At 64.0% G+C, this 26,546-nt stretch overlaps 1 protein-coding gene across 1 annotated transcript in view; it reads right to left on the bottom strand.

Annotated features, from left to right (window-relative positions):
- The window catches only part of ADCY1 (adenylate cyclase 1), a 96,334-nt gene extending 74,533 nt beyond the window's left edge, over nucleotides 1-21,801 (bottom strand). Inside the window, exons 1-2 of the mRNA XM_062178598.1 lie at nucleotides 21,160-21,801; nucleotides 3,819-3,968 (exon numbers count right to left, since the gene is read on the bottom strand). Coding sequence (XP_062034582.1) covers nucleotides 3,819-3,968; nucleotides 21,160-21,801 — 792 coding nt within the window. The remainder of the gene's footprint in view (nucleotides 1-3,818; nucleotides 3,969-21,159) is intronic.
- Nucleotides 21,802-26,546: the final 4,745 nt, after the last annotated feature.

The following is a 26,546-nucleotide window of genomic DNA, read 5'->3' as shown; positions in this document are numbered from 1 at the left end:
AACCCGCCTTGGGGACCACCCCTGGGTCACCCTCCCAGGCCTGACCTGCTCTCCTCAGTCCACGGCTGCTGTGACTGGCAACTTCCCAGGGTTGGTGCACAACTCAGCAACAGGTGGGCACAGAGACCCAGCCTGGTCCTCGCTGGATTCCACCCAGGACCACACCCTGCTCCTGGGGTCCGCCTGGGCTGTGGGCCCTGTAGCATGGGTCCGCCAACTGTGCAGGCAGCAGAAGCCCCGCCCAGGCCCTGCACAAGGAAGCTGCTCTCCCAGCATCGCCCATCTCCTCCGTCACATCCCCGGGACGGGACCAGGGGTGTCAGTGCTGGGCCTGCATCTCAGGGCAGCGGTCTCTCACTCGGCCTCCCGTCTGCTGGGCGTGTCCGGGGGAAGGTGTTTTCCGGTCTCGAGTCAAGCACTCGCTTTGGGAGCTGGGCCCTCTCCTCACCCACGGTACCTCCCGCCAGGCCCCAGTGGGTATCACACTCATCCTCAGGAAGGGACAAAATCAGCCCCAAAGTCCCCCCTGTGCACCTGTTCCCCTGCCCGGCTCTCACTCCCGACGGCCAGCGCCTCGTTCCCACGGGTGTCCGGGCCCCTTCCACGTGCAGCACCAGTGCCGCCACCGTGTGCAGCCGTCCCTGAGCAGACATAGGAGACAAGGAGCCACCCTGCCTCCTGCCCCCTTCAGGTCACCTCCTTCCACTGACGCCCAGCCCCTCACACGGGAGCCCAGCTCCCCCTGCCCACGCGCCCACCCCAAGGCTCGGCCCCCTGCAGGCCCCACTCCCTGGCCCCTGGTGACAACACTGGATCCCCCATGTGGGATGCACCCCAGTCACCCCAGAATCGGTGCTCCCCCATCACCCATCTTAACAGGCACAAGTGGCTAAAGGCGGCGCTAGTGGCAGCCACTGAATGAAGTGTCGCGAACTGAGCAGGCTGTGGGTAGGGTCCCCCCACTCCGGGATGCACACGGGAGGCTGCGCTTTCACAGGGACATAGGGGATGCCTGGGCAGGGCTCCCCAAACACCAGTGCTCAGACAGGAGCAGACCGCACGCCTGTGGCATCGGAGACCAGCGGAGCCGGCAGGACCACAGGGCAGAGGGCGGAGCCGGCAGGACCACAGGGCAGAGGGCTCCCTTCCTTCCTGGATCCAGCAGGAGGCAGGGCGGACCCCGAGGCCCGGGTACCACCCCTGAGAGGCAGCCCGGGCTGGGGCGGCAGAGGGCAGCGGCCGACGAGGAGGGCCCCGGGCTCCCAGGGGCCGTGTTCCAGGTCTGTGCTCCGCCTTGAAGGAGAGGAAGCCAGGAAGGAAACGAAGACTCTAAGCAAAGGAACACAAGGCTGGAAGACAGGCGCCCCCGCTGCTCTGCTGGTCTGGGAGAGCCGGGAGCCCTGCAGGGGCTGGCGGGCAGGGCGGTGTCTGCGGCAGCACAGGGGCGGGGCGGGAGAGGCAGGGACAGAGAGAAGGGGGCAAGCAAAGGCGATGAGAAGCCTCACGGGGCACGGGGCTGCTCCCCAGGGGCGGCTCCCCAGGGCCCGGCTGCCTGCAGCGCCCCACACTCTGCATTTCCAACAGGCTCGTCAGGGCCCCACACAGCCAGTGCTGCAGGCAGGGAAACTTTAGAGAATCGCCCAGGAACCTGGGAGAGAAATGACCTCGAGGGACCAGCACTGTGGCACCGCCTACAATACCAGCACCCCATGTGGGTACTGGTTCGAGTCCTGGCGGCTCCACTTCAGAACCAGCTCCCTGGAGCGGTGGTGGTCGTGGGGACTGAGCCTCAGCCCCGGGCTCTGTTGGCGTCAGAACCAGAGAGGGCCGGGGACGCGCAGCGGGCATCACCATCCCACTGCAGGCTGGCCGGGCGGGGAAGCGCCAGCCCCCTGATGTCAGAGCTGTGCGAGCAGAGCTGGTGAACCTGAGCTCTGGTCTGGTCCCCTCCTGTAGGTCATGCAGAAAAGGCACAGCGAAGCAGCCATCGTAAAGTACACTGGTAAGAGGAGGGGATATGGGGCCAGCGCTGTGGCATAGTGGGTAAAGCTGCTGCCTGCATCGCCGACCTCCCATATGGGCACCGGCTTGTGTCCTGATTGCTCCACTCCTGATCCAGCTCCCTGCTAATGGCCTGGGAAAGCAGTGGAAGATGGCCCAGGTGCGTGGGCCCCTACACCCATGAGGAAGACCCAGAAGAAGCTCCTGGCTCCTGGCTTTTGCCCAAGCTCCAACCATTGCAGTCATTTGGAAAGTGAACCAGTAAACAGAAAATCTCTCTCCTCAATCTCAATCAATCAATCAATCTCTCTCTCTCTCTCTCTCTCTCTCTCTTTCAAGTAAACAAATAAATGTTACATTAAAAAAAAAAAAAAAAAGGACCCGTGTCCCACGTCGGACGGCCTCAGCTGAGCGTCTGCTGCCCTCCCAGGGCTCCAGCTCCCGCTGACGCACACCCTGAGAAGCAGCGGCGGTGGCTCCAGTAGCTGAGTCCCTGTCGCCCGCGGGGAGACCTGGACTGAGTGCCTGGCTCCCAGCTTCCGCCCAGCCCAGGCCTGGTCACTGCAGGCACCTGGGGGCTGAGCCAGCAGACGGAGCCTCCCCCCAGCCCGCCCTCTCTTTGTCTCTGCCTCTCCAATGCAGCAGGTTTTAAGAAAACAAAGAAATGCACACAAGCATGTCCTGCTTTCTCCAGGACTCGGGGGAGGTTTTAAGGGGAAACAGGGCTTCTAGGACTCATTTCTAGGACCTTGTGGGTGAGAGAAATAAGGTCGAGCCCCTCTCAGAAAGCAGCCAGGGGACGTCACTGCTGGCGCTGATGCCTCGGCTCAGGGCACAGTGTCGGAAGACTAAGGCTTACGCACAACAGACCTATGGCCACGCTCACATATGCAAATTCCACACACACCCACAGACACGTGCAGGTGCACACATAGGCCACAAAGACACACATGTGTACCCGTGCACGGAGACAGGCAAACATGCAATATCCACACGTGCTTCTCCACACATATGCAAACGGACACATGTACTGCACCCGTGTGTCCTTCCATACACATGCACAGATGGCAACACACACGTGATCTTAACACACCTCTGTGATCTACTTCTTACTTATGTCCTGCTTTACTGTGCACACGAGGTGCCATCACGATGCAGTCAGCACGGCCACGCCCCATCGTCACGACATAGGGAACACAGTTCAGAAACAGGGCCTGCCTCTCCCATCTCCCAACAGCCCCTGCCTGGGAGGGCCTGGGAGCCCCAGGCTGGGAAAGAGCCTGGCCAGACCCACCGAGGGATGCACCTGTGAGGCCAGGCCAGCCTGGGGGTGTGAGAATGGGGTGGCAGCCACGCAGGATGTGTCCAGGACCACGCCGCAGCCTCCACTGTGGCCACCCTGCCCCACTCCAACTCCCAGCATGTCCTGGGGCCGGCCATGCAGGGCCAACACCGAGCTTATGGAGGCCTCAGCCCTTGGTCCACGCCGCTGGGGCCTGTGGGTCAGGCCTAGGGGCACAGCCAGGACCCGCCTTGTCCCCGCATTGGCCCTATTAGCCTGTTGCAGGCACATCCAGAAGGCAACGCACCCAATGCCAGCCGCTGCACCACTGCCTGCAAGCTGGTCAGCCCTCCGGGGACAGCCAATCCAGCTGCCCATCCATGCGACTCCTACACAACCTTGAGGGAGTCTTGTGCCCCCAGGGCCAACGTGCGACACTGGGAATATGGCCCGCCACCCGACACGGAGACCAGCCGGGACCCAGCGCCCATGCGACCCCAGGGGGCAGAGGGGCCACGGGGCCGGGGCCACTCACCTGCTTCTCATTCTCGTCCTCCAGCCGCAGCCGGTCCTCAATGCAGCTCCGTGCCTGCAGGAAGGCCTTGCGCTGTGAGCGCTCGGTCAGGATGCGCACGAACACGCCATACATGTTCACGCCCACGAAGAGCAGGGCGTTGGCGCCGAGCTGCAGGAGAGAACACGCGTGCCTTCAGGGCCTGGACTTCCCATGGAGCTGAGGGCCACAGGCTGTCCAGGGAGCAACAGGCCCCCCAGCACCCCTGCTGACAGCCACAGGGCAGCCACGGCCACTCAAGACAAAGCCACCACGAGCCAGGCGCAGGTTCACCCCCGTCTCTCCAAGCCGATGGACTACCAGCCCACCCTAGCAGCTCATCCCAGGGAAGGGGCTGAACTGGACCCCCCACACCCACACGCTGAAGACCGGACCCTCACTATGCGCTGAAGACCGAACTTCACCCCCACGCTCTGAAGACCAAATGCCCCGTGCTTCCCATGCAACAGTATTCAGAGGCAGAGCCTGGGGAAAAGCTGACCAATGTCGCCAGGGCGGCCCCGACCCAGGATGACCGCGTCCAAGGACCCAGGGAGAACGCGGCGTCTGCAGGCCACAGGCCGCGGCCGCACTTTCTGAGCGTCAGTCAGCTCGGGCTGCTGCACGTAGCGCGCCCTGTGCCCTGGAGACACACTCTGGGTCTGCAGGCCGGAGTCCAGGGCCGAGCTGTGGCAGCTGCACACCTCCTGCGGCCTCCACCCCCCCGCACGGAGGCGGCTTCGGCTAAAGGACCCCAGGAACAGGAGCGCAGCATCGACGACGTCCTGACCCTAACCCAGCTCCAGTCAAGACCTCACACGGTTCAGAAGGGGACGTTTCACAGGACCATGTGACAGCCAGGGACTCGCCCTGTCACACTGGGAGACCCGGTCCCCAAGACAAAGCTCTGTCCCCACATCACAGGACAGACAGACAGACAGAGGCGCTGCTCAGGAGCCCCTGGGCCCACAGCGCATCGCCCCAGAGGGGAGGCCCAGCCAGCCACCCCCCAGCAGGGCTGGGGTCTGCACGTGCCGTGTGCAGTGGAGGGCTCCAGCAGGGGAGGGGGGACTTCTGCATCCTGGTGAGAGCCGGGCATTTCCTCCCTGCCCAGGGAGCAGGTGCCACAGGTCCCAACCAGCCCGGAACTCACGGGGCAACCGCAGGTCTCCAGACACCCAACCGCGTACCACGGACCACTGAACAACAGGGAAACCTCAGCACCAGACACAAATGTGCACCACACACCATGCAACAACAGGGTAACCATGGCACCCAGATACGGCTGTGCGCCACACACCACCCAACAACGGGGTAACCCCACCCAGATACGACTGTACACAACATGCCACCCAACGATGGAGTAACCCCACCCAGATACGACTGTACACAACATGCCACCCAACGGGGTAACCACAGCATCCAGACATGACTGTGTACCACACAGCACCCAACAACAGGGTAACCATGGCACCCAGATACGGCTGTGCGCCACACACCACCCAACGATGGAGTAACCCCACCCAGATACGACTGTACACAACATGCCACCCAACGATGGAGTAACCCCACCCAGATACGACTGTACACAACATGCCACCCAACAGGGTAACCACAGCATCCAGACATGACTGTGCACCACACACCATGCAACAACAGGGTAACCATGGCACCCAGATACGGCTGTGCGCCACACACCACCCAACAACGGGGTAACCCCACCCAGATACGACTGTACACAACATGCCACCCAACGGGGTAACCAGAGCATCCAGACATGACTGTGTACCACACAGCACCAACAACAGGGTAACCATGGCACCCAGATACGGCTGTGCGCCACACACCACCCAACGATGGAGTAACCCCACCCAGATATGACTGTACACAACATGCCACCCAACGGGGTAACCACAGCATCCAGACATGACTGTGTACCACACAGCACCCAACAACAGGGTAACCATGGCACCCAGATACAACTTTGCGCCACACACCACCCAACGATGGAGTAACCCCACCCAGATACGACTGTACACAACATGCCACCCAACGGGGTAACCAGAGCATCCAGACATGACTGTGTACCACACAGCACCCAACAACAGGGTAATCATGGCACCCAGATACGGCTGTGCGCCACACACCACCCAACGATGGAGTAACCCCACCCAGATATGACTGTACACAACATGCCACCCAACGGGGTAACCAGAGCATCCAGACATGACTGTGTACCACACAGCACCCAACAACAGGGTAACCATGGCACCCAGATACGGCTGTGCACCACACACCACCCAACAACGGAGTAACCCCACCCAGATATGGCTGTACACAACATGCCACCCAACGGGGTAACCACAGCATCCAGACATGACTGTGTACCACACAGCACCCAACAACAGGGTAACCATGGCACCCAGATACGGCTGTGCACCACACACCACCCAACGACGGGGTAACCCCACCCAGATACGACTATACACAACATGCCACCCAACAGGGTAACCACAGCATCCAGACATGACTGTGTACCACACAGCACCCAACAACAGGGTAACCATGGCACCCAGATACGGCTGTGCGCCACACACCACCCAACAACAGGGTAACCATGACACCCAGATACGACTGTACACAACATGCCACCCAACGGGGTAACCACAGCATCCAGACATGACTGTGTACCACACAGCACCCAACAACAGGGTAACCATGGCACCCAGATACGGCTGTGCACCACACACCACCCAACGACGGGGTAACCCCACCCAGATACAACTGTACACAACATGCCACCCAACGGGGTAACCAGAGCATCCAGACATGACTGTGTACCACACAGCACCCAACAACAGGGTAACCATGGCACCCAGATACGGCTGTGCACCACACACCACCCAACAACGGAGTAACCCCACCCAGATATGGCTGTACACAACATGCCACCCAACGGGGTAACCACAGCATCCAGACATGACTGTGTACCACACAGCACCCAACAACAGGGTAACCATGGCACCCAGATACAACTTTGCGCCACACACCACCCAACGATGGAGTAACCCCACCCAGATACGACTGTACACAACATGCCACCCAACGGGGTAACCAGAGCATCCAGACATGACTGTGTACCACACAGCACCCAACAACGGGGTAACCATGGCACCCAGATACGGCTGTGCACCACACACCACCCAACAACGGAGTAACCCCACCCAGATACGACTGTACACAACATGCCACCCAACGGGGTAACCACAGCATCCAGACATGACTGTGTACCACACAGCACCCAACAACAGGGTAACCATGGCACCCAGATACGGCTGTGCGCCACACACCACCCAACAACAGAGTAACCATGGCAACCAGATTGGTTGTGCGCCATGCATCACCTAACAGGGTAACCATGGCACCCAGACATGACTGTGTACCACACAGCACCCAACAACGGGGTAACCCCACCCAGATACGGCTGCGCACCACACACCACCCAACAACGGAGTAACCCCACCCAGATACGGCTGTGCACCACACACCACCCAATGACAGGGTAACCACACCCAGATACGGCTGTGCACCACACATCACCCAATGACAGGGTAACCATGGCACCCAGACATGACTGACAACAGGTTGACCACAAGTACCTGAGACATGGCGGCATGCTACACTCCACTGAACAGACCAAAGACACAAACAGCACCATCAGGGAGCACAAAGGAGCCGTCCAGATGGCCTGGGACGCACTGGCAGCACTGCACCCACTGGGTGCTGGGCCGAGGGCCATGGGGGAATAGAGAACAGGACCAGGACCAGCGAGAGGGCGACCTGGGCACCCTGGACTTGAGGTATGAGACACAACCTCGGTCTGGAGGCCAGGCCTGAAGCAGCGCTGGGCAGACAACGGCAGGTGCACCTCAGGAGTGACTCCACCTTGCCTGATAAAAACACAACTTGGCCTACTGCTTGCAAACGCTTGTATGACAGCAGCGAAATCCCTCGGAAGCCAACAAAATCTTATAATTATGTTGAGGGACTTTCCGATGAGACAGATCAAATGAAGCAGGTGTATCACTGTAACCAATCTAATAATTTATTATGTCTGCAGTCTCCAGGTGTGCCAGCAGCCGATGCTCCACACTCAGAACGTGTAACTGCTTCAGTGACATTTCCCAATTCATAACTGCCTCAAACGCCTGACAACTGTTCTGTGCCACATGTGGCACTGTCACACCTCAAGGTACACACATCAGGAGGCTGGAAATAAAACCTGTGGTCCAGTCACAGGAAACCTAGAACATCTCACAGTCCCAGGAAACCCAGGACATCCCGCAGTCACAGGAATCCTAGAACATTCCACAGTCACAGGAATCCTAGACCATCCCACAGTCACAGGAAACCCAGGACATCCCACAGTCACAGGAAACTCCACAGTTAGGAAACCTAGATCATCCCACAGTCACAGGAAACCTAGAACACCCCACAGTCACAGGAATCCTAGATCATCCCACAGTCACAGGAATCCCAGGACATCCCACAGTATGGGAATCCTAGAACACCCCAGTCACAGGAATCCTAGATCATCCCACAGTCACAGGAATCCTAGATCATCCCACAGTCACAGGAATCCTAGAACATCCCAGTCACAGGAAACCCAGGACATCCCACAGTATGGGAATCCTAGGACATCCACAGTCACAGGAAACCTAGAACATTCCACAGTCACAGGAATCCTAGACCATCCCACAGTCACAGAAGACCTAGAACATCCCACAGTCACAGGAAACCTAGAACACCCCACAGTCACAGGAATCCTAGAGATCATCCCACAGTCACAGGAATCCTAGATCATCCCACAGTCACAGGAAACCTAGAACACCCCACAGTCACAGGAATCCTAGATCATCCCACAGTCACAGGAAACCTAGAACACCCCACAGTCACAGGAATCCTAGATCATCCCACAGTCACAGGAATCCTAGACCATCCCACAGTCACAGGAAACTCCACAGTTAGGAAACCTAGATCATCCCACAGTCACAGGAAACCTAGAACACCCCACAGTCACAGGAATCCTAGATCATCCCACAGTCACAGGAATCCTAGATCATCCCACAGTCACAGGAATCCCAGGACATCCCACAGTCACAGGAATCCTAGACCATCCCACAGTCACAGGAATCCTAGACCATCCCACAGTCACAGGAATCCCAGGACATCCCACAGTCACAGGAAACCTAGACCATCCCAGTCACAGGAAACCCAGGACATCCCACAGTATGGGAATCCGAGGACAGTAGAGACAGCCTCAGGAATTCCCGGACAGTAGAGACAGTCACAGGAATCCCAGGACAGTAGAGACAGTCTCAGAAGGGGACTGGAGTGAGAACTAAGGAAAGCATCTGCAGGCCCCCGTGGTCAGAGCCCCCAGCCCAAAACCTCCCTGGACAGCTACCCCTTGCCCAGCACAGCCCTCCACTGACAAACTCGACGACTCAACAGCACACACGGACAAGGGGAAGAGCCACCCTGCCTGATGTTACCCCAAGACCACAGCCTCCAAGGACCAAGCAAAATGCAGGCAGGCATTCGTTAGAGGTTCAGCAAGGATGGCGTGACATCCACGGAGAGGGTTCCCCAGGTCCCTGGAAATCCTCACGATGATCTCAAGTTTCCACTGTGACCTCGGCAGCTCCCTGTAACACAAACACCTGTGACCTCACACCTCACTGTGACCTCAACACTTCACTATGACAACACCTCAGTGTGACCTCAACACCTCACTGTGACCTCAACACCTGAGACACCAATGCCTCACTGTGACCTCAACAGCTCCCTGTAACACAAACACCTGTGACCTCACACCTCACTGTGACCTCAACACTTCACTATGACAACACCTCAGTGTGACCTCAACACCTGAGACACCAATGCCTCACTGTGACCTCAACAGCTCCCTGTAACACAAACACCTGTGACCTCAACACCTCACTGTGACATCAATGCCTCCCTGTGACCTCACCACCTCACTGTGACCTCACCACCTCACTGTGACCTCACCATCTGTGAACTCACCACCTCACAGTGACCATGTCTCCCTGTGACTCCGACATGTCACTGTGGCAGGTCCATCTGCCACTCCTCCTGTCCTTGCTCTTCCGAATCCCGTCAGAGAATGGCTGGGATTTAGAGCCTGCTTTCTCCTACAGCGCCTGGAACGCATTGCTGGGTGCTCATGGCCACGGTGTCAGTGACCTGGAGGTTCTGGGGGCACAGTCGGCCCATCTCTCCCACAGCCATGGTCTCCCGCTGCGTCGCTGTGTTTCCCGGGCCCCTCACCTAGGAGGTGACTCTCGGCTCTGCGTTTCTGAGCAGGTCCAGGCTGAGCCACACCCCCGCTGCAGAAATGCTTCGCTCGGTGCTTTCCTACAGGCTGCCCGTCGCTGCCCCCCGCAGCCCTGGGGACGGAATCCCACGCGCAGCTCAGAGCTGAGGCTGCCTGTGCCTCCAGCTCTCAGGTGAGGGCCCCCTCCTCCACTGTGTCTCCTGAGCCCACACCCTGCAGGTGTGCCCATTTCAGCCACCTGGCCAAACCAGGGATGGCCCCAGCTCTTCTAACTGCTTCGTGAGAGGACAGTGGCTGGGCTGCTCTGAATCTCCCCGGCCACTGGGGGCCACGTCACCGAGGACAGGAGCAGGTGGGCCAGTCTGCACCCCCCCTGCCAGCACAAGGCTGTACTCCTGCAGCCCCCACCCCAGCTCGGCCCCCTCCCCATCTCCTCGGGCACTGAGAACAGACTGGCAGATGGCACTGTGTGAAGTGGCCCCAGGGAGGATGGTGGGTGCTGAACCCTCCGGCCCCGTCAGTCCCCAGGGAAGTAACTTCACCAAAGGGACACAAACCAGTCCCAGGGGTGACTGCTCAGGACTGCAGGGCTATGGAGGCCAGGAGAGAGGGCAGAAGAACACGGAGCCTGGGAACCCACAGGACACCCAGAGACAGCGAGGCTCGGAGCCAAGAGCCGCCCGCACCCCCACCTGAGGCACACTGGAGGCTGTGGAGGATGGGGGACCTTGCGAGGGCCTGGAGCACGGGGGGCCACAGGGGCTGCCCCCAGCCCTCACAGAGCCCTGGGCAAGGCCTGCCGCTATATGGAAAAGCTCCCAAGGTCACAGGGCCAGGAGTCAGACACAGGCAGTGACCCTAGCACTGGGGGTCTCCGGGCCAGGCGTCTGGCCCCAGACACAGGCGGTGACCAGGGGTCTCAGGGCCAGGCGTCTGGTCCCAGATACAGGCAGTGACCCCAGCACCGGGGGTCTCAGGGCCAGGAGTCAGACACAGGCAGTGACCCCAGCACTGGGGGTCTCAGGGCCAGGAGTCAGACACAGGCAGTGACCCCAGCACTGGGGGTCTCAGGGCCAGGCGTCTGGTCCTAGACACAGGCGGTAACTCCAGCACCAGGGGTCTCAGGGCCAGGTGTCTGGCCCCAGACACAGGCAGTGACCAGGGGTCTCAGGGCCAGGCGTCTGGTCCCAGACACAGGCGGTGACTCCAGCACCGGGGGTCTCCGGGCCAGGCGTCTGGTCCCAGACACAGGCGGTGACCCTGCACTGGGGGTCTCAGGGCCAGGCGTCTGGTCCCAGACACAGGCAGTGACCCTGCACCGGGGATCTCAGGGCCAGGAGTCAGACACAGGCAGTGACCCTGCACTGGGGAGGCTGCAGGCCGCAGCATCTCTGCCCCTCAGCACAGGATGAACAAGCCTTCAGGGTCCCAGGGGCTCCTGCACAGCTAGGAGCCGGCATCAGGGCAGCTGGAGGTGAGAGGGTGGCTATGGCCTGACGCAGGACAACAGCCAGGGCTGAGCAGGGGAGGCAGGTGCAGCAGAGTCCCTCAGGACGACACAGCATGGACCTGGCCGGCCACTAGCCAGCGTGGGGTCTGGGAGGGTGCAGAGGGGCAGAGGGGCTGCACTGGGCGCCAGTGTCCACCTGCGGCAGGAAGGGAAAGGCAGAGCCCGGTCTGAAGACAAAAACTGCAATCAAGAACAAAACCTCCTTCCGAGCTCTCTCACACCTCCCATCGCCCTGCGCTGGAACCAGGATCGCAGGGAAGGGGGCCGCTGCGAGGCGGGGGAGGGGGGGCTGTGAGACCGCCGGGGCGGCTCCTTTCAGGTCCGCTCCAAGCCACAACACAACTTCCGCATGTGCAGGGGAGGCTCTGTGTGGACACCAGGGTCGCGCCGACATCACGGGCACCCCGACGACTCCACCCCCACTGCAGAGCTGAGTGTGGAGCTGGGTGGAGCTACTCCACCCTCCTCGTGCCCCCGCCGCACTCTGCACCCCAGCTCCCACTGGACAGGCAGGCCCACGGAGTGGACAGAGCACGTGGTGCCCCGGCCACAGCCCACCAGCGCCCGCTCGTGCCCAGAGAGGGGGCAGAACTCAGCCCTGAATCAGAGCCCCCAGCTCACACAGGAGGCAGAGGGTGAGCAGCGAGGCCAAGGCCCTCCCTCGGTCATTTTCCCACAGGAACGTGGGCTGGCTCCGGCCAGGCACTGCTTGGCCCGCCCACCACAGGGAGAGCGCCCAGCAGAACCACCGAAGCCACGGGAAACACACAGTGACCAGCAGCTGGACAACCTGGGGCAGCCTCTGGGGACCGAGCCGCCAGTCCCGAGCACAAGAGCTCCCTGGTCCTGGGACCCAGCAAAACAGCACAGCACGGTCCCCAGGCGGCCATTGTCCCCTGTGGGCCGCAGGAGGTCGCTGTCTGCCCACCCCCACTCCCAGGTGCCTCCCATGGGAGGAGGCCACGAGTTAGCCTGGGCAAGGCCGCAGGGGCCCACAGGGAGCCAGTCACACCCGGAGCAACTCAGGTTCAGCTCAACAGAGACACAGGCGGGCATGGCGCCAGCGTCCACACAGATGGGTCCACCCCTACAGCAAAGGGCGCCCAGGAGCCACGAGGCCGCCTGGGCCTGGGGACTGGTCTCTATCATAATGGCCTCACCAACAGAAGGGGCGGTGCTCCCGGGAAAGGCCAGGTTCCTGGGCCAGGCCACGAGAGCAGGATGGAACCCGGAGCGTCCCCAACACCAGGAAGAAAGGAAGGTGCTGACCCCACACCCAACAGGGGTCAGAGGACTCGGGGGCCAAACAGAGCTCGGGACCACAGCCGGACAACTCCGGTCACCAAATAAAGTGGAACTGCAGCAAACCCACGGCGTCAAATGAACATCACAAGCCCACGCTGAGAGCGAAGATAAACAACCAATCAGGCAACACTCAGGCATTCCTGACGACGAAGCCCCTCGCCCCTGGGGGCCGGGCGCTCTGCTGCCTCACAGGGGTGCGGCCACAGCGGCACCGGGTGACAGCCGGGCTGACGGATGTGGCTGTGATGGAGAGAGGGTGCTGCCCGGGGAGCCCAGAGTAACCACAGGAAACCAGCAGGCACCCTCCAAGGCCACCGCGTGAACGTGCCTCACGGTCAGCAGGTGAGCACCGCTCACGGTCACTCACCTGGGCAGCTCCAGCCTCGCCCCCGCGACGTCCCAGGAGAAATGGCCCGTCCCCCCCACCAGCCTTGTGCCACATGTAGCCACAGGGGCCCCTGCCCAGACCAGAACCTCCGAGTCCTCTGACACCGCCCCCCCCCCAGCTCTTTTTCTGGGCAGACGACACCCTCAGTGTCACCCCAGTGAGAAAAGTCCATCCATCCACGCCTGTCACTACAGCTTCTGGCCTCCTGACCCCGGACTCCACCTCAATGGGACTTGCTGCCACCTTCAACCAGGTCGCAGTGCCTGGGTGGCACTGGAGCCATCCACGGGGCCCAGGGAGCCCCTGCTGCCCCGGCCGGCGGCAGGACCCACAGCACCGGCACGGTCTGGCCGTACTGCAGGCCACCCCGGGCATGCACCATGGGCCACGCGTGGCGGCCGTGCCCCTCCCTAGCCGCGGCTGTTTTCTCAACATCCCAAGCGAGTGTTTTCCAATCAGCGTAGGGCTCGTTAGCGCTCCGCTTCTGAATTAATAAAAGTGGCCTGGAACCAGCCCTGCTGGCCGAGGCAGGCGGGACGTGAATCCCCGCTGGAGCTGGGACGGACACTCCAGGAACCTCCTGTGTCTATCTGAATCCCCCGTGACAAGAAAGAAAACAAACAGCAGTGGGGGAACCTGCCAGGGCCTCCCGGAACAGATGGCAGGTCCCTAACACCCGCGGCCTCCAGGCAACCGATGGCAGGTCTAACACCCGCAACCTTGGTCCCAGACCTGGGGACGGACCCGTGCGGGACCTGGGGCAGCAGCCGGCTTTGGTGCTTCCTGCGCCAACCCTAGCACCGCCATGCCAAGGGGCCCCGGGTGTCAGGGCCCCCACGCAGCAGCCACACCACCATCTGCTCACCCACCGCGCACCCTCCACGTGGGCACGCCAGGGCCCTCGCCCGGGACCCGTGCAGGCTGGGCTGGCAGGCAGAAGGGAGAGGAGACAGGAAGAGCGATGGGGGCCCACGCAGCCCAGCACCCCACCAGATGCCAGCAGCTCCCCACACCTCTCTTCCTAGAGGATCAGTGAGTGACACGGTGACGGGGGGGGGGGTACCCCCACAGAGGGCAACTCAGGCCCAAGCCCCCACCCAACCTCAGCCGGCCCCCCACACAGAGAGCCCACCCACGCCCTCGGCACCTCCCCTAGCTTCAGACACCTGGGACTCAGCGTCAGCTGAGCGCTCAGGGCTCCGCCCATTTCCAACCTCTGAACAAACCGAAGCCAAGGGGCTTTGGGTAACGACAACCACAGGGTCCAGCCAGGGACCAGAGCCCGCACGGCACCTGGGACGTGGTCGGTGCCCGGCAGGCGTCTGTGGCACCTACAGATGCAGCGCCTCCTCTCAATAGCCCCCCATCTGCAGGCTAAACCGTGACTCCCACATGGGCTCCTTCGGCCAATCACTGACAGCAGGGCACAGAGGGAGGATAAACAGCCGTGATGGGAAACGTGCTCACGGGCGGACTATTCCAGACCCTCTGAAGGCCGCAGCTCATTCCAGAGGCAAAGGCACAGAGGATTTCTGAGAGCAAGCTCGGGCCCAGGCTCACCATGCTGCACGCCTCCACGCCCACGCCCACACGGTGATCCCCCCCCAAGAGCGGCGTCCGGACTGTGCACCGACACCCCAGGCAGCCCTGCGCTCCGGGCTCTGAGCAGTCTCCAGCCCTCAGAGCAGACGCCCAGCTCCAGATCAAAGCAGGTTCTGCCCGCGGTAAATCTATGGAGACGGATCCTGCGGTCTGCGCTGCCTCCCGCTGGAGCCAGAGCTCAGCCGCTCGGTGGGGGCCCCCACGGGCCTGCTCTCTCTCCAGAACCCCCACAGCCTCTGTCTGCTTCCTGGGGCGGGCATCTCTGCACGGCTCGTGGGGAGGGGGGCTGGGGGGTCCCCTGGCAGGACACACTGGACTCCCTGAGCATCACTGAGGACACACGGAGCCAAAGTGGACAGAGGAGGAAGCTGGGGGTGGGGAGGGGCAGGAGGGACAGGGCAGAGAGAGGGGCCCGCACAGCTGGTGGGCGGCTCCACTCCCTTTCCTGCCTAGGACCCTGGGGTCCTGGTCACTGTCCCCACGGCCACTAAGGCCACTGTAGATGGCACCAAGAAACCATGATCTGAGCCTGGGGCATCCTTGGAGCCAGGAAGTGAGGCGAGCGTGAAACCCCACACGTAACAGGGGCAGCGGAGGACCCGGGGCCACCTCTGAGGTCGCCCAAGGTCACCGATCTGCAGGTGCAGGAGCTGAGCGTCAGCAGGGCCTCTGCACAGCGCCGCTGAGACTGTACACAGACGGGCCCTCCCTCGGAGACAGGGACACAGCCACCCACCAACGAGGGGCATGTGACAAAAGTGTGTGTGCACGAGTGCACGCCCTGAGTGGGCACAGGAGCGTGCCTTTGGGTGGGAGCACCCGTGGAAGTGTGAGAAAGGGAGAGCACTCTGGCGGGCACGTGTGGGGGGCACGTGTGTGAGTGCGTGACAGTGGGGAGGCCTCCCCGTCCTCACTCAGCCCCACAGTGAAGGGCGGGGCCTGTGGCTGTGGGAACAGGGTCCCTCAGGAAGGCCGCAGGGCCCTGCTGGGCGCCCCAGCCAGGCCCAAAAGGGGCCAGCCTGACAGGAGAAACCCGCAAAGCCCCCAGCCACAGGGATGCCCACCTGCACCGCCACCACGCAGCCCCTCTGGCTGGGCTGTCCAAGCCCGGCTGTTCGGGTTGCCGGCTGACCGAGACCACCACCCGCGTGCCAGGGCTTCGTCCAACAGGTGCTCCAGGCCGGTGCCACACGTCAATGGCTAAGGCTCACAGGCTACCAGCTACCAGCAGGTGTGACAGTGAAACACAGCTCCCGTGTAACAGGGCCCTGCAGGGCACAACTGGCATCAGAGCTGGCAGGGGAAGTACACTTGTCCTGCAGCCCAGGGGTGAGGCACTGACGGTGGGAGCTCAGGACACTCTTGTGTTATAGACACGGGAGAAGCACGGAGCCCACTGACGGTAGGGGCTGAGCCCGAGGACTGCCTGTGCCCCAGGTCGCATAGCTATGCCAGCACCTGAGGGGCTGGGAAGTCCACCCAGGTGCAGACCCGGGCTCCGCCTGAATGGTCAACTGAGCCCCTGCTCCACCTGCCCCGCCCTGCTGCACCCCTGCCGGAACGGCCGGTCCCCCAGGAGAGCACAGACCCGGCCCCCTGGGCCTGAGACATGACAGCAGAGGGCCATCATCCAGGATCGCCGTGGGTCCCAGAAGGGCATGCTGACCATTCTGAGGGTGGCGGGGATGGGCCATGCAGACCCCAGCCCACAGAAGCCTGCTGAGCGGGACGCCCCACCAGGGGCCACCTCTGGTCTCTTCTCTCTCCAGGCCCCTGGGCCTCCTTGACCATGCCCCTGGCCTGGCCTGCTCCCTGGGTCACTCAGTCCCCCATGCCCCTCCCCAAGGCCCCCTGAACCCCTGCCCACGTCAGGCTGCAGGCCGAGGGTCTCCTCCACAGATTAATTTCCCCGGGGGGTGGGGGGGACCCCAGCCCCTAGCTCGAGCCTGGTTCCCAACACCATCTGATCACAGAAGTGCCACCGAGAAGCACACACACCAGGCAGCTGCTGCCTGCGTGTGCTCCCGCAGGGGACTGGGCCCCAGCACCTTCCCGGGCAGCAGTCCCTCTGGGCTGGGAGCAGAGACAGCCCTGGCACAGGACAGTGGAGGCGGAGCAGGTGGGAGTCCCGGGGCCCAGGATGACTCCCAGCCTAGCCTCCCTGCAGCTGCCCTGTGGGAGTCAGAGACCACTGGCTTTGGGGGGGGGGGGGCAGGAGGCGACAGAGAAACAGACCCAGGGAGCCACCACTCTGGGCAGAGGCACAGGGTGACCTCCAGGGATCTGCATCCCCCGTGGGCTGCAGCAGACAAGGCCTGGAGGGAGTAGCAGGACTGGGGGGAGTGCAGGGCCCTGCAGCCAGGCGTGGAGGGCAGGAGCGCCCAGGCAGGACTGGGGGGAGTGCAGGGTCCTGCAGCCAGGCGTGGAGGGCAGGAGCGCCCAGGCAGGACTGGGGGGAGTGCAGGGCCCTGGAGCCAGGCGTGGAGGGCAGGAGCGCCCAGGCAGCCAGAAGACAGGGGAGGGTGGGGGGCGAGGGCCCAGCCAAGGACAAGGAGACCACCTGCGGGTGTCTCCTCCTCACAGCCCCGTCTTCACACAGCCCCTCCTTGCCCCAGGAGGAGTGCCCATCTGTCGCCCTCCTGTCAAGGCAGGGGCGTGCCCAGGAAGGTGAGCACCACGGGGCTGTCAGGACCAAGACAAGGGCAGCTGGGGAAGAAGAGGGCCAATGAGGAGGGGCTGGTGGGGAGGAGCTAAGCTGAGGGCAGCCGGCGAGGAGACGGAGCCAGCAGGGGAAGTGCGGTGCGCCGGGCTCAGAGCAGCTGGAGACAGTGTGTCCGGCCCTGGGCCCCGCACAGGTGAAGGCGTGAGTGCTGGCCGCTTAGCATCAGTGGCGCACACCTGGGCCGCCAGCTGTGCCACCAACAACCAGGTCACCCGCGGCCCAGCGCTGTGGTTCTGCACGAGGGCCGGGAAGGAGCTGGGGCCGCACAGGGAATGTCAGCTGACTCCCGTCCCCAACTACAATGGCGATCTCGGCTATCCGGACCACGGTGAAGCACAGCAGAAACAGGACCACGCGTCACTCATTCTTCCACGCAGCAATGCGCTCCTGCTGCTTCAGAACATACGATGACGCCCATCACCCTGCCAGGGCGCTCAGAGCGCCCGTGCTCCCAGCTGCCAGGGACCACACCCTGGGCTCTCCTGGTGCACGATGGGGGCAGGAAAGGAGGGGACCCGGCAGCTGGGCAAGGGGCGCGTGGGGCATGCTCTGCCCCGCCCTAGATGCCATCGTCCCTCCTGGGCTCTGTCAGTCCCTTGAGTGGGGTCCGCAGGGGGCTCGGCCCACACCCACGCCCTCACTCTCCAACCTGCCCGGGCAGGGCGAGCCTCTGAGGGAGGAGCCGAGTGCCAGCTACAGAGTCCACCCTGCTGGCGCCCTCCCGAGCCCACACAGATCCAGATACGCTGCAGCCACCGGCCTGCGTTCCCAGCAGCAGAGGGAGCCTGGGGGATTCCTGCGGAGGGGCAGGAGCTCTGGGAAGAGAACGAGGCACCGGCTCTGCGGCCAGGGGGAGGCACGAGGACCCAGGTCACAGTGCAACACAGAGGCTTCCTCCAGGCAACCAGGGTGTCCTTGACGGCATGGGGGGGGGGAGGTGCCGCGGGAGGAGCGCTTCTGCCCAGGGAGCTAACCTGGCTCTGTCACCAACCAGCCCCTCCCTAGCACTACCCTGGGCTCCGCTCGAGACCACCGCAGGGCTCTGACCGTGGACCCTGGGGCAGGGTCTGGCTGTGTGCACAGCAGGGCGACCCCTGCTCGAAGCTGCGCCCCTCCTGTCCTCTCGCCCATCCAGGTGGTCAGTCGGCCTCTCTGGGGGCATCCAATGCACCTGCCCAGAATTCCGGATCGAGGCGGCGCTGCTGGCAGCAGGCGACCACGCAGGGTCTGGATGGGAGGCAGAGCAGCAGCAGCCCCCACGCTCCAGAGGGTGGGTACCACCTGCTTGGCTCACCCTCAAGGACACGGGGCAGGAGCTCCACAGGTCCCAGAATCTTCCACCTGGAAGACGGGACCCCTCGGGGGTCCTGGAGGCCCCTCACTACGTCTCTGTGCGTTGACCCCACACCCACACACCATGTCAGCACCACGACCACTGTGCCGACCCGAGGACTTCTTATGAGTGTTCAAGACGACCGGGGGCTTCCACCACGGGCTCCTACAACTGGGATCTTCAGCCCTCACCACGGTACTGCTGGTGGGGGGCTCATGCCCCTCCTGTGGGTGGGGAAACCGAGGCCCATGGAGGGCAGGGTTTGCAGTGCCCAAGGGGCTGGCAGCAGAAAAACCCCAACGTTTGCTAGGAAAGGAGCCCAGGTGCCTCCTGAGAAGTGGGACAGAGGCTGCCCCGTGGCGGGGGGGGCGGGGGGCACTGCTGTGACACGGGAACCTCCAGAGGCTGCCCCGTGGGGGGTGGACCACTGCTGTGACATGGGAAACTCCAGAGGCTGCCCCGTGGGGGGGTGGACCTCTGCTTGACACAGGAACCTCTGAGGCCACCAGTGGCGGGTGGACCAGTGCTGTGACGCGGCCACCTCTGAGGCCACCAGTGGCGGGTGGACCAGTGCTATGACACGGCCACCTCTGAGGCCACCAGTGGCGGGTGGACCAGTGCTGTGACGTGGGCACCTCTGCAAAAGCCCCTCCCTTTTCAAAGCTTTAATCTCCAATGAAAGCCTGGAGGCTCTACAGGAAAATTCTCAATTTAAAAGGAGAAAACAATAATGCAGCCTTTTATTGCACCTGCTGTGTCCCTGTCCAAAACAGCCTGGTCGGGGCCCCTGGGCCTGGGTGTCTGGTCAGAGTGGGGAGGTCGTCTCCTGGGTACAGGTCTGCCTGTGGGGGACAGCATGAGGCCCCGGCTAAACCCAGACCTGGGGGGCAGGCACAGGTGTGTCCCTGAGATGGGCAAGGCCGACCTGTGTCCAGAGGAGGCTGCAGGGGAACCCTGCCCCGCCCTCAAGGGGAGGGGTCTCGCAGTCTGGCTCCATTCTCCCTTTTCTCCACCTTCACCCCTGCTTCGTACCCTCCCCTCTCCCAGCTCCGTTTCCAAGTCACCCCTAGGGGCCGTGGTGGTTTTGAGCACCTCCCAGCTCTCTCTGCCCCTAAAGCAGAGTCCAGACATGCCCCTGTCCCGGCACCCAGCCGTATGTCCCAGTGCCCAGTGACCACGGCACAGGGTCTGACCCCTCTCACCCTCTCTGTCCAGCTCCCCCCCTTCGCTAGTACTGCAAACCTCTCCTGGGGGAGCCCCCTCCCCACCTGACTCAGCCGGCCCTCCTGCCCACTGCAGCTAGAGGGAGAAACCAAACGTTCCCTGGGGCACTTCCAGCCCCAGGCACGCTGCCCCCCACCGCCTCCGACAGCCCCGCGGAGAGCTTGGGCCGCCTGCACCTCCACCTCCCCAGAGCCAAGGAGGAGCTGGAAGCCCGTCCTTGCCACCACCTCGCCCGCCCCGCTCGGAGGACAGTGGCAAAGTTCGGGCGCGGCGGAACCACAGTCAGGACGGCGGCAGCGCCTACCCAGAGTGTGACCTTGGCAAACCTGTTCCCTCGGGGCCGCAGGCGGGTCCGCACAGAGCGGCCCCGGGAGACGCGCGCGGGGTGGGCAGGGAGCGGCGGCGAAGTCCTTTCTCCCCCCTGCAATCTACCCCCGGATCCGCAAGGCTGGGAGGCGAGCCCGGCATGCGCCCTGGGCGCTCCCAAGAGGAGCCCCGGGCTACGCGCTCCGCCAGCCCAGGAGCCCCCCGCCCACGGAGAGCGGTGCAGCGAAAGAACCAGCGACGGCCCCGGCTCCCGCACCGCTGAACGGCTGCCTGACCTTGGGCCAGCCCCCCTCTCCTCCTGCCTGACCCCGTCTCCAAGAGGGAGCTGGGTGGACTCCAGCTCAGAGGAGCGCCCGGACGAGGGTGCCATCCCCGGCTGCGTTCCCAAGGGTCTGGGTGACCTTGAACACACACCCCCGCCCCTTCCCCGCATTCGGGGCCTCAGTTTCCCCCCACCCCCCGCCCGACAGGGAAAAGCGCGCCCCACTGCGGGCGCTCCCGGTCCCACCGGGCAGGTGCGTCCCAGACCAGATCCGGGGCACAGCGGCACTTACCGTCCTCCAGAGACGAGGGCGCCTGGCGGGGACCAAGGTGGCGGTGACCAGCAAGTGCGAGGCAGCCACCACGAGCCCGAAGCCGACGGCCAGCAGGCTGCGCACGGGCAGCAGGGCATAAGACACGAAGGTGACCAACAGCAGCTGCCAGACCCCCTGCTCGGCGGCCGCCGGCCCCGCCGCCGCGCCCGCGGAGCCCCCCGCGGGGCCGCCCAGCGCGAAGGGGCAGCAGAGCAGCGCGAAGGTGAGGCTGAACAGCAGCGCCAGCTGGCCGACCTGCTGCAGCTGGGGCACCTGCAGGGAGCGCACGTTGGTGACCACGAGCAGCGCCAGGAACAGGACGCAGTGCACCGGGTGCGAGCCCTTGGCCAGGCCGGGCGCGGGCCCCGGCGCGCCCAGCAGCTCGGCCAGCGCCAGCGCGCCGGCCAGCAGGCTGAGCACGGCCAGCGCCTTCAGCGTGGCCGCCTGCTCCAGCCGCAGCGTGTAGCCGCGGAACAGCGCCTCCAGCTCGGGGCACGCGAACTCCTCGCCGCACGCCCGCAGCCCGCGCCGGCCGCCCGGCCCGGCCGCCCTCTCGGCGCCCCCGGGCTCGCCCGCGCCGCCGCCTCCGCCGCCGCCTCCGCCGCGCGGCGCCCCCGCCATCTCAGCGCCATGCAGCGGCCGCCGCCGCGGGCCCGGGGCGCCGGGGCGGGCGGGCGGGCGGGCGGCGAGGCGCCGGGGCGCGGCGGGCGGAGTTGGGGCGCCGGCTGCCCAGCGCGCGCGCCCCGAGCGCGTCCTTTCCCGCCCGCCGCGCCTGCGCACTGGCGCCCGCCCGCACCCCGGCCGCGGGGCTCGGCGGCGGCCGCGCTGCGACAGCCGGGCCCGGGAGCCGCGGTCCGGGGCGCGCCCCGCCTGGGCGCCCGGCGTCCCCGCCCGCGGGAGGGCCTCGTGACCTGCGGGCACCTGCCTAGCCCCGCAGGGCCTCGCCTTCCCCGCGCTTACGCAGCGGAGCCCGCCCCCTCGGCGTCTTTTGGGACCTTAAAAAAGCCGAAACCCTCGAAATCGCCCAGGGAGGGGGGCGTGATCCCGCCACCAGCGCGTCCCCTCCCCCAGGGAGACCCGGCCGGCGCCGGACTGCGGACCCAGGGCGCGGCAGGGGAGCGGGCCTGGGGACGCCCGGGGCTGGGCGGAGGCCGGCGGCCCCTCAGCACGCACGCGGGACCCTCCACGTGGCTGTTCCCCCGGGCGCCTGCACACCGCGTGCGCAGGTGCGGGGCGTGGGGCTGCGGCAGGGGGCGGGGCGAAGTCGAATTAGCGCAGCCTGAGGAGGGGGCGGACTGTGGGGTCGCTCCCCCGGGCTGCGCCAAGGAGTTGTGTCCCCGCGTGCGGGGAGGAAGGGGCGGGGGGCGTAGAGGACGGGTTGCGCGCCCAGCGTCTCGGTGGGCGCCCTCTGGCCGGCCCCGTGTACCGTGAGCATCCCGAGTAACCGTGGGCGTGGAGGCGGCGAGGACAACCTGCCCGTCGTCGTCCCTCGGAGGGACCAGGACCTGGGGATCCCCTGAATTCTCGGAGACACGGGTGTATTTTAGGGGCCCCCAGAGACCCAGTGACGCTCCGGTGACAGGCACGGCCCGGGGCTGTTAGATGGGCGTGAGGATGAGAAATGCAGCAGTAGGCAGAACCCCGTGGAACCGCCTTTGTAAAAAGTCCAAGGCAGCCAGCATCCGCCGGCAGGCTCCCGCCCAGTGCCCAGAGCACGCGCTGGGTCCCACGCAGAGCCCACAGCAGCTCCCGGTGAAGGCGCAGGTCCGCGCTGGCTGACCAGCTGGCTCCTCCCGTGGCACGGCCTCCCCTGCACGGGCACCCACCCACGCAGCTCCCTGCTGCCTGCGGCCCCCACCTTCCCGCAGGCGCATCCGCACCCCTCCGCAGCCGTTTTCTGTTCCTCGTGCCGTCTCTGAGCACTGGAAGGAGGCCTGGCTGGTCATGGTTTTGTCACTCTGTCCTCATCGTGGGCTGCCTTCCTCCTCCCCGGAGCACAGCGAAATCGCCCAGAGTCTTCCTCCGAAGAACCGGGCATCAGGACCCTGCCTGTGACTCAATGCTGTGTGTTCTTGGCCTCGGGATTTCACGAAAGCAAAGCTGGGTAATAGCCAAACAGACCAAGCGGCGTTCAGATGAAGGCAGCGTGACAAAGCTCACACGCAGAGAGCCCCGTTGCACCTGCCTGGGCCCTCGGGGCCCCCGCATTCAGGAAGTATCTTTACAGCATTGGTTGCTGTCTGGGAGACTGCTGGGCTTCCGAGTATCTTTGGGTTCGGATGGCAAGGGGTTTGCTACTGGGCACAGCATCTGGGCATGGCCGCCCTGTCCCAGGACGGCACCCAGGGCTGGCGGTGGGCCCCATGTGGCGTTCTTCGTCATCTTTATGCCTCTGGTCCCACTGGCCCCAAGGGGGCATCTTAGAAAGCAGATTTGGGGGCCTCGTTTGTCAATGAAGTAGACACCCAAGCCTTGGGGGTCCCCCGAATGGGCCCGGAGCAGGGGGCCCCTCCCTCAACCCCCTGTTGTTCAACCCCGGAGGGCGAGAGCCTGTAACTCCCTGGAAAGAGGCGGCCTTCACAGGGGCAGTGTGCAAGCACAGGCCAAGTCTCACAGCTACGTGGTGCCGTCACACCCCGTGGCTGTCAGAGGTTGAACTGGGCCGCCCCAGGTTCTCAAATGCTAGAGACATGGCTTCGTCTGGAAGCAGGGTCATTGCAGATGGGATTGGAAAAGATGGGCTGTGCTAGGGAGGGGCGGCCCCCCTGCAATGCAACCGGTGCAGCCAGGGAACTCGGAGCGCACCGGGAGGGGAGGACGCTGGGTGAAGTCGGAGAGAGGCAGGGGGAGAGGCCAGCACCAGACCCTCCGGAGAAACCAGCCCTGGGACCCCCTGAGCTGGGAGCCCCGGCCTCCAGCACCGGGAGGCAGGACATGTCTGTGGCTTAAGCCTCCCCCAGTGAGCACTTTGTCCACCTGCGGGATGTTCCCTGGGAAAGGCCGCCCTTTTGGGGAGCACCTGCCACCCCCTCAGAGGGCAGCAAAGGGGGCACTTGTGGGTGTGTCTGCAGGGAGGGCACAGACCTGCCTCCTCCTCACGCCAGCACACGCCGGCTCTCCATAGAAACAAGTTCGCGGGGCATGTTGGGCCGGCTCCTTCCCACCGTGGCCCCTCCTGCCTTGGCCTCACTGGAGACACGGGCAGGGCTCAGGCAGGAGTGATGCCGCCGCCCGCGTCCCTGGCCTTTCACCATGTGCAAACCTCTCCTGTGCGTCTTTGCTCTGGAGCCTCCTGACCACCAAGGGCCCTGAACTTCTCCAGAAACTAAATGAATTTCCCAGATTGCAAGGGTGCTGTAGGGCGAGCTCAGCTCCTCCGACCCAAGTCCAGCTCACGGCCATTACAAGAGGGTCAGGTGGTGTCGGGGCTGGGGGTACGGAGCCCTGAGCTGCTTTGCGGCGCTGGTGTCTCGGCACCACCCTTCCTGGCTGTGTGACTGCGTAAGCTGCCACCCTTCTCTGTGCTCTATCTCTTAGCACCTCGCTCCTAGGACGCGTGGGAAGTGGGGCCCATGTGCACCTACAGTCTGCTTTGTCCTCGTGACAGGCAGACAGCCTTTGCTCTCAGAGTTCATTGTGTGCACAAGAATTGGGCAGGCGTCATCCAAGCTGTTCCAGCTCCATGCATCGGTTTGGGCATCTGGACAGCCTGGGGAGACGCTTACCCGTCCCCACTAACTCCAGAGACTGAGCCTCGGGGTGGGGGGGGCACGTGCGGGACACCACCCTGCTTCGTGTTCCCCCGGGCAACATGTGGAGCCACATCAGCCTCACGGTCTCCAGCCTCGAGCCGCTCGTGCGATGAAGCTGGGCAGAGGCCATCAGCTCTGTCCGTGGGACGCTCACGGAGTGAGCCTGGGCACGGCAGTTTTCGGAGGGGTGAAGACCAACCTCGGGGCTGGCTCAGATGGGGACGCCCTGGAAGCCGAGGTTTCCTCCCGCTCCTCCCCTGTGTGGGCCACTCCCGACCCCAGCCTGCTGGGAGGGACACCGGGCACCGGCCCGCGCCCCCGCAGCCCCTGCTTACATCCTCTGCTCTGTGCTTGGATCGCGTGGGGACACACGAAGCATCTGTGGTGCGTGGAGGGTGGCAGTGGGAAGCGGCACAGGCATCTGTTCAGGCTTCCTCCGGTCCCAACGGGAAGAAAGCTCCATGGCACAACACCTTAAGCCGGCACAGCCAGACTGCAGGGGCTGCGGTGACAGAAGCCTGGGGCTGGCAGAGTCGGGTCTACGCTTGGCAGTGAGCAGCGCGGCTGTGTCAGGCCCACAGCCCCAGAGCCTGGGGAGGCTGCAGCTGGGGTCTCTGCTGCCACCCACGTCACCCTGCCCACTGCCAAGGCCACGAGACTACAGCGGGAGGTGCTGGCCACCCGTGTGCTCCCCTCCTGGAACCAGGGGGCAGCGCCCAGACACCAGCTCCACGGCGAAAGGGTCTCAGGGCGAAGAGCAGGGCAGCAGGTGCAGGAAAGGGGTGGATGGTGGTTGGCCACGCCCAGCGGACAGAGGGGGAAGGAGCTGACCTTGCTGAATCCACCTCAGCATGATGGGGGGGGGGGGCTGCAGCACTCAGGGTCCCCAGGGTCGCAGGCCAGCCTGGGGGCGGACACTGGGCATCAGATAAGCATCTGCTGTGTGTCCCTGTGTTCAGGCTAGTGGGTACAGCTTTGCGCATTGTCTTAGTTCCATAGGATTTGGTGGTGGGCAGGGCAGGACCTGCCCCATCAGGACACCCGGCCAGGTGGTAGAGGCAGGCTGTAAGCCTAAACAGGTGCTTGTCAACGTGGCCAGAGAGAGGAGCCGCCCGGGCATGGCTGCGGCACACCCGGGAGCTGGAGGGGACACCTGTTCTGGGTCTCTCTCCCACTGCTCTGTGAAGTGGTCGTGTGAGGGAGCTGCGGCCAGGTCCACAGGACGGGGGTCCTTGCCCCTGTCGGGGAGGGGGGCAGTGGTGCAAACACAGGGGCTGCAGCAGGTTGCCAAATTCGCCCATCGTCCTGGCCGCACTGATTCGCACAGAGAGGGCTGCTCTCCTGCTGCCTCAGGCACGTCCTTGGAGCGTCCACTGAGGGAAGCTGTGGTCCCTGGCACCTGCAGGGCAGGGCGGGGCTTCTCCTTCCTCGTCCGCTCCCCACCACCACCTCCCTGCCTTTCTGTTGTCCCCCAGAGCCGAGCAGACCTCACAGCGAATGCAGGGACAAACTGAGCAAAGGCCACCCAGAAGACCTGTAGAACCCCCCAAGGCTTCAGTCCCCAGGACGCCGTCGGCCCCGGCTGCCACCCCCCCCCCCCCGAGCTCCCTGAGC

The sequence above is a fragment of the Lepus europaeus genome, chromosome 20 (genome assembly GCF_033115175.1).
Source record: "Lepus europaeus isolate LE1 chromosome 20, mLepTim1.pri, whole genome shotgun sequence".
NCBI classification, from domain to species: domain Eukaryota; kingdom Metazoa; phylum Chordata; class Mammalia; order Lagomorpha; family Leporidae; genus Lepus; species Lepus europaeus.
Note: the sequence above shows the minus strand (reverse complement) of the source record. Positions and strands in the feature narration are given on the sequence as shown.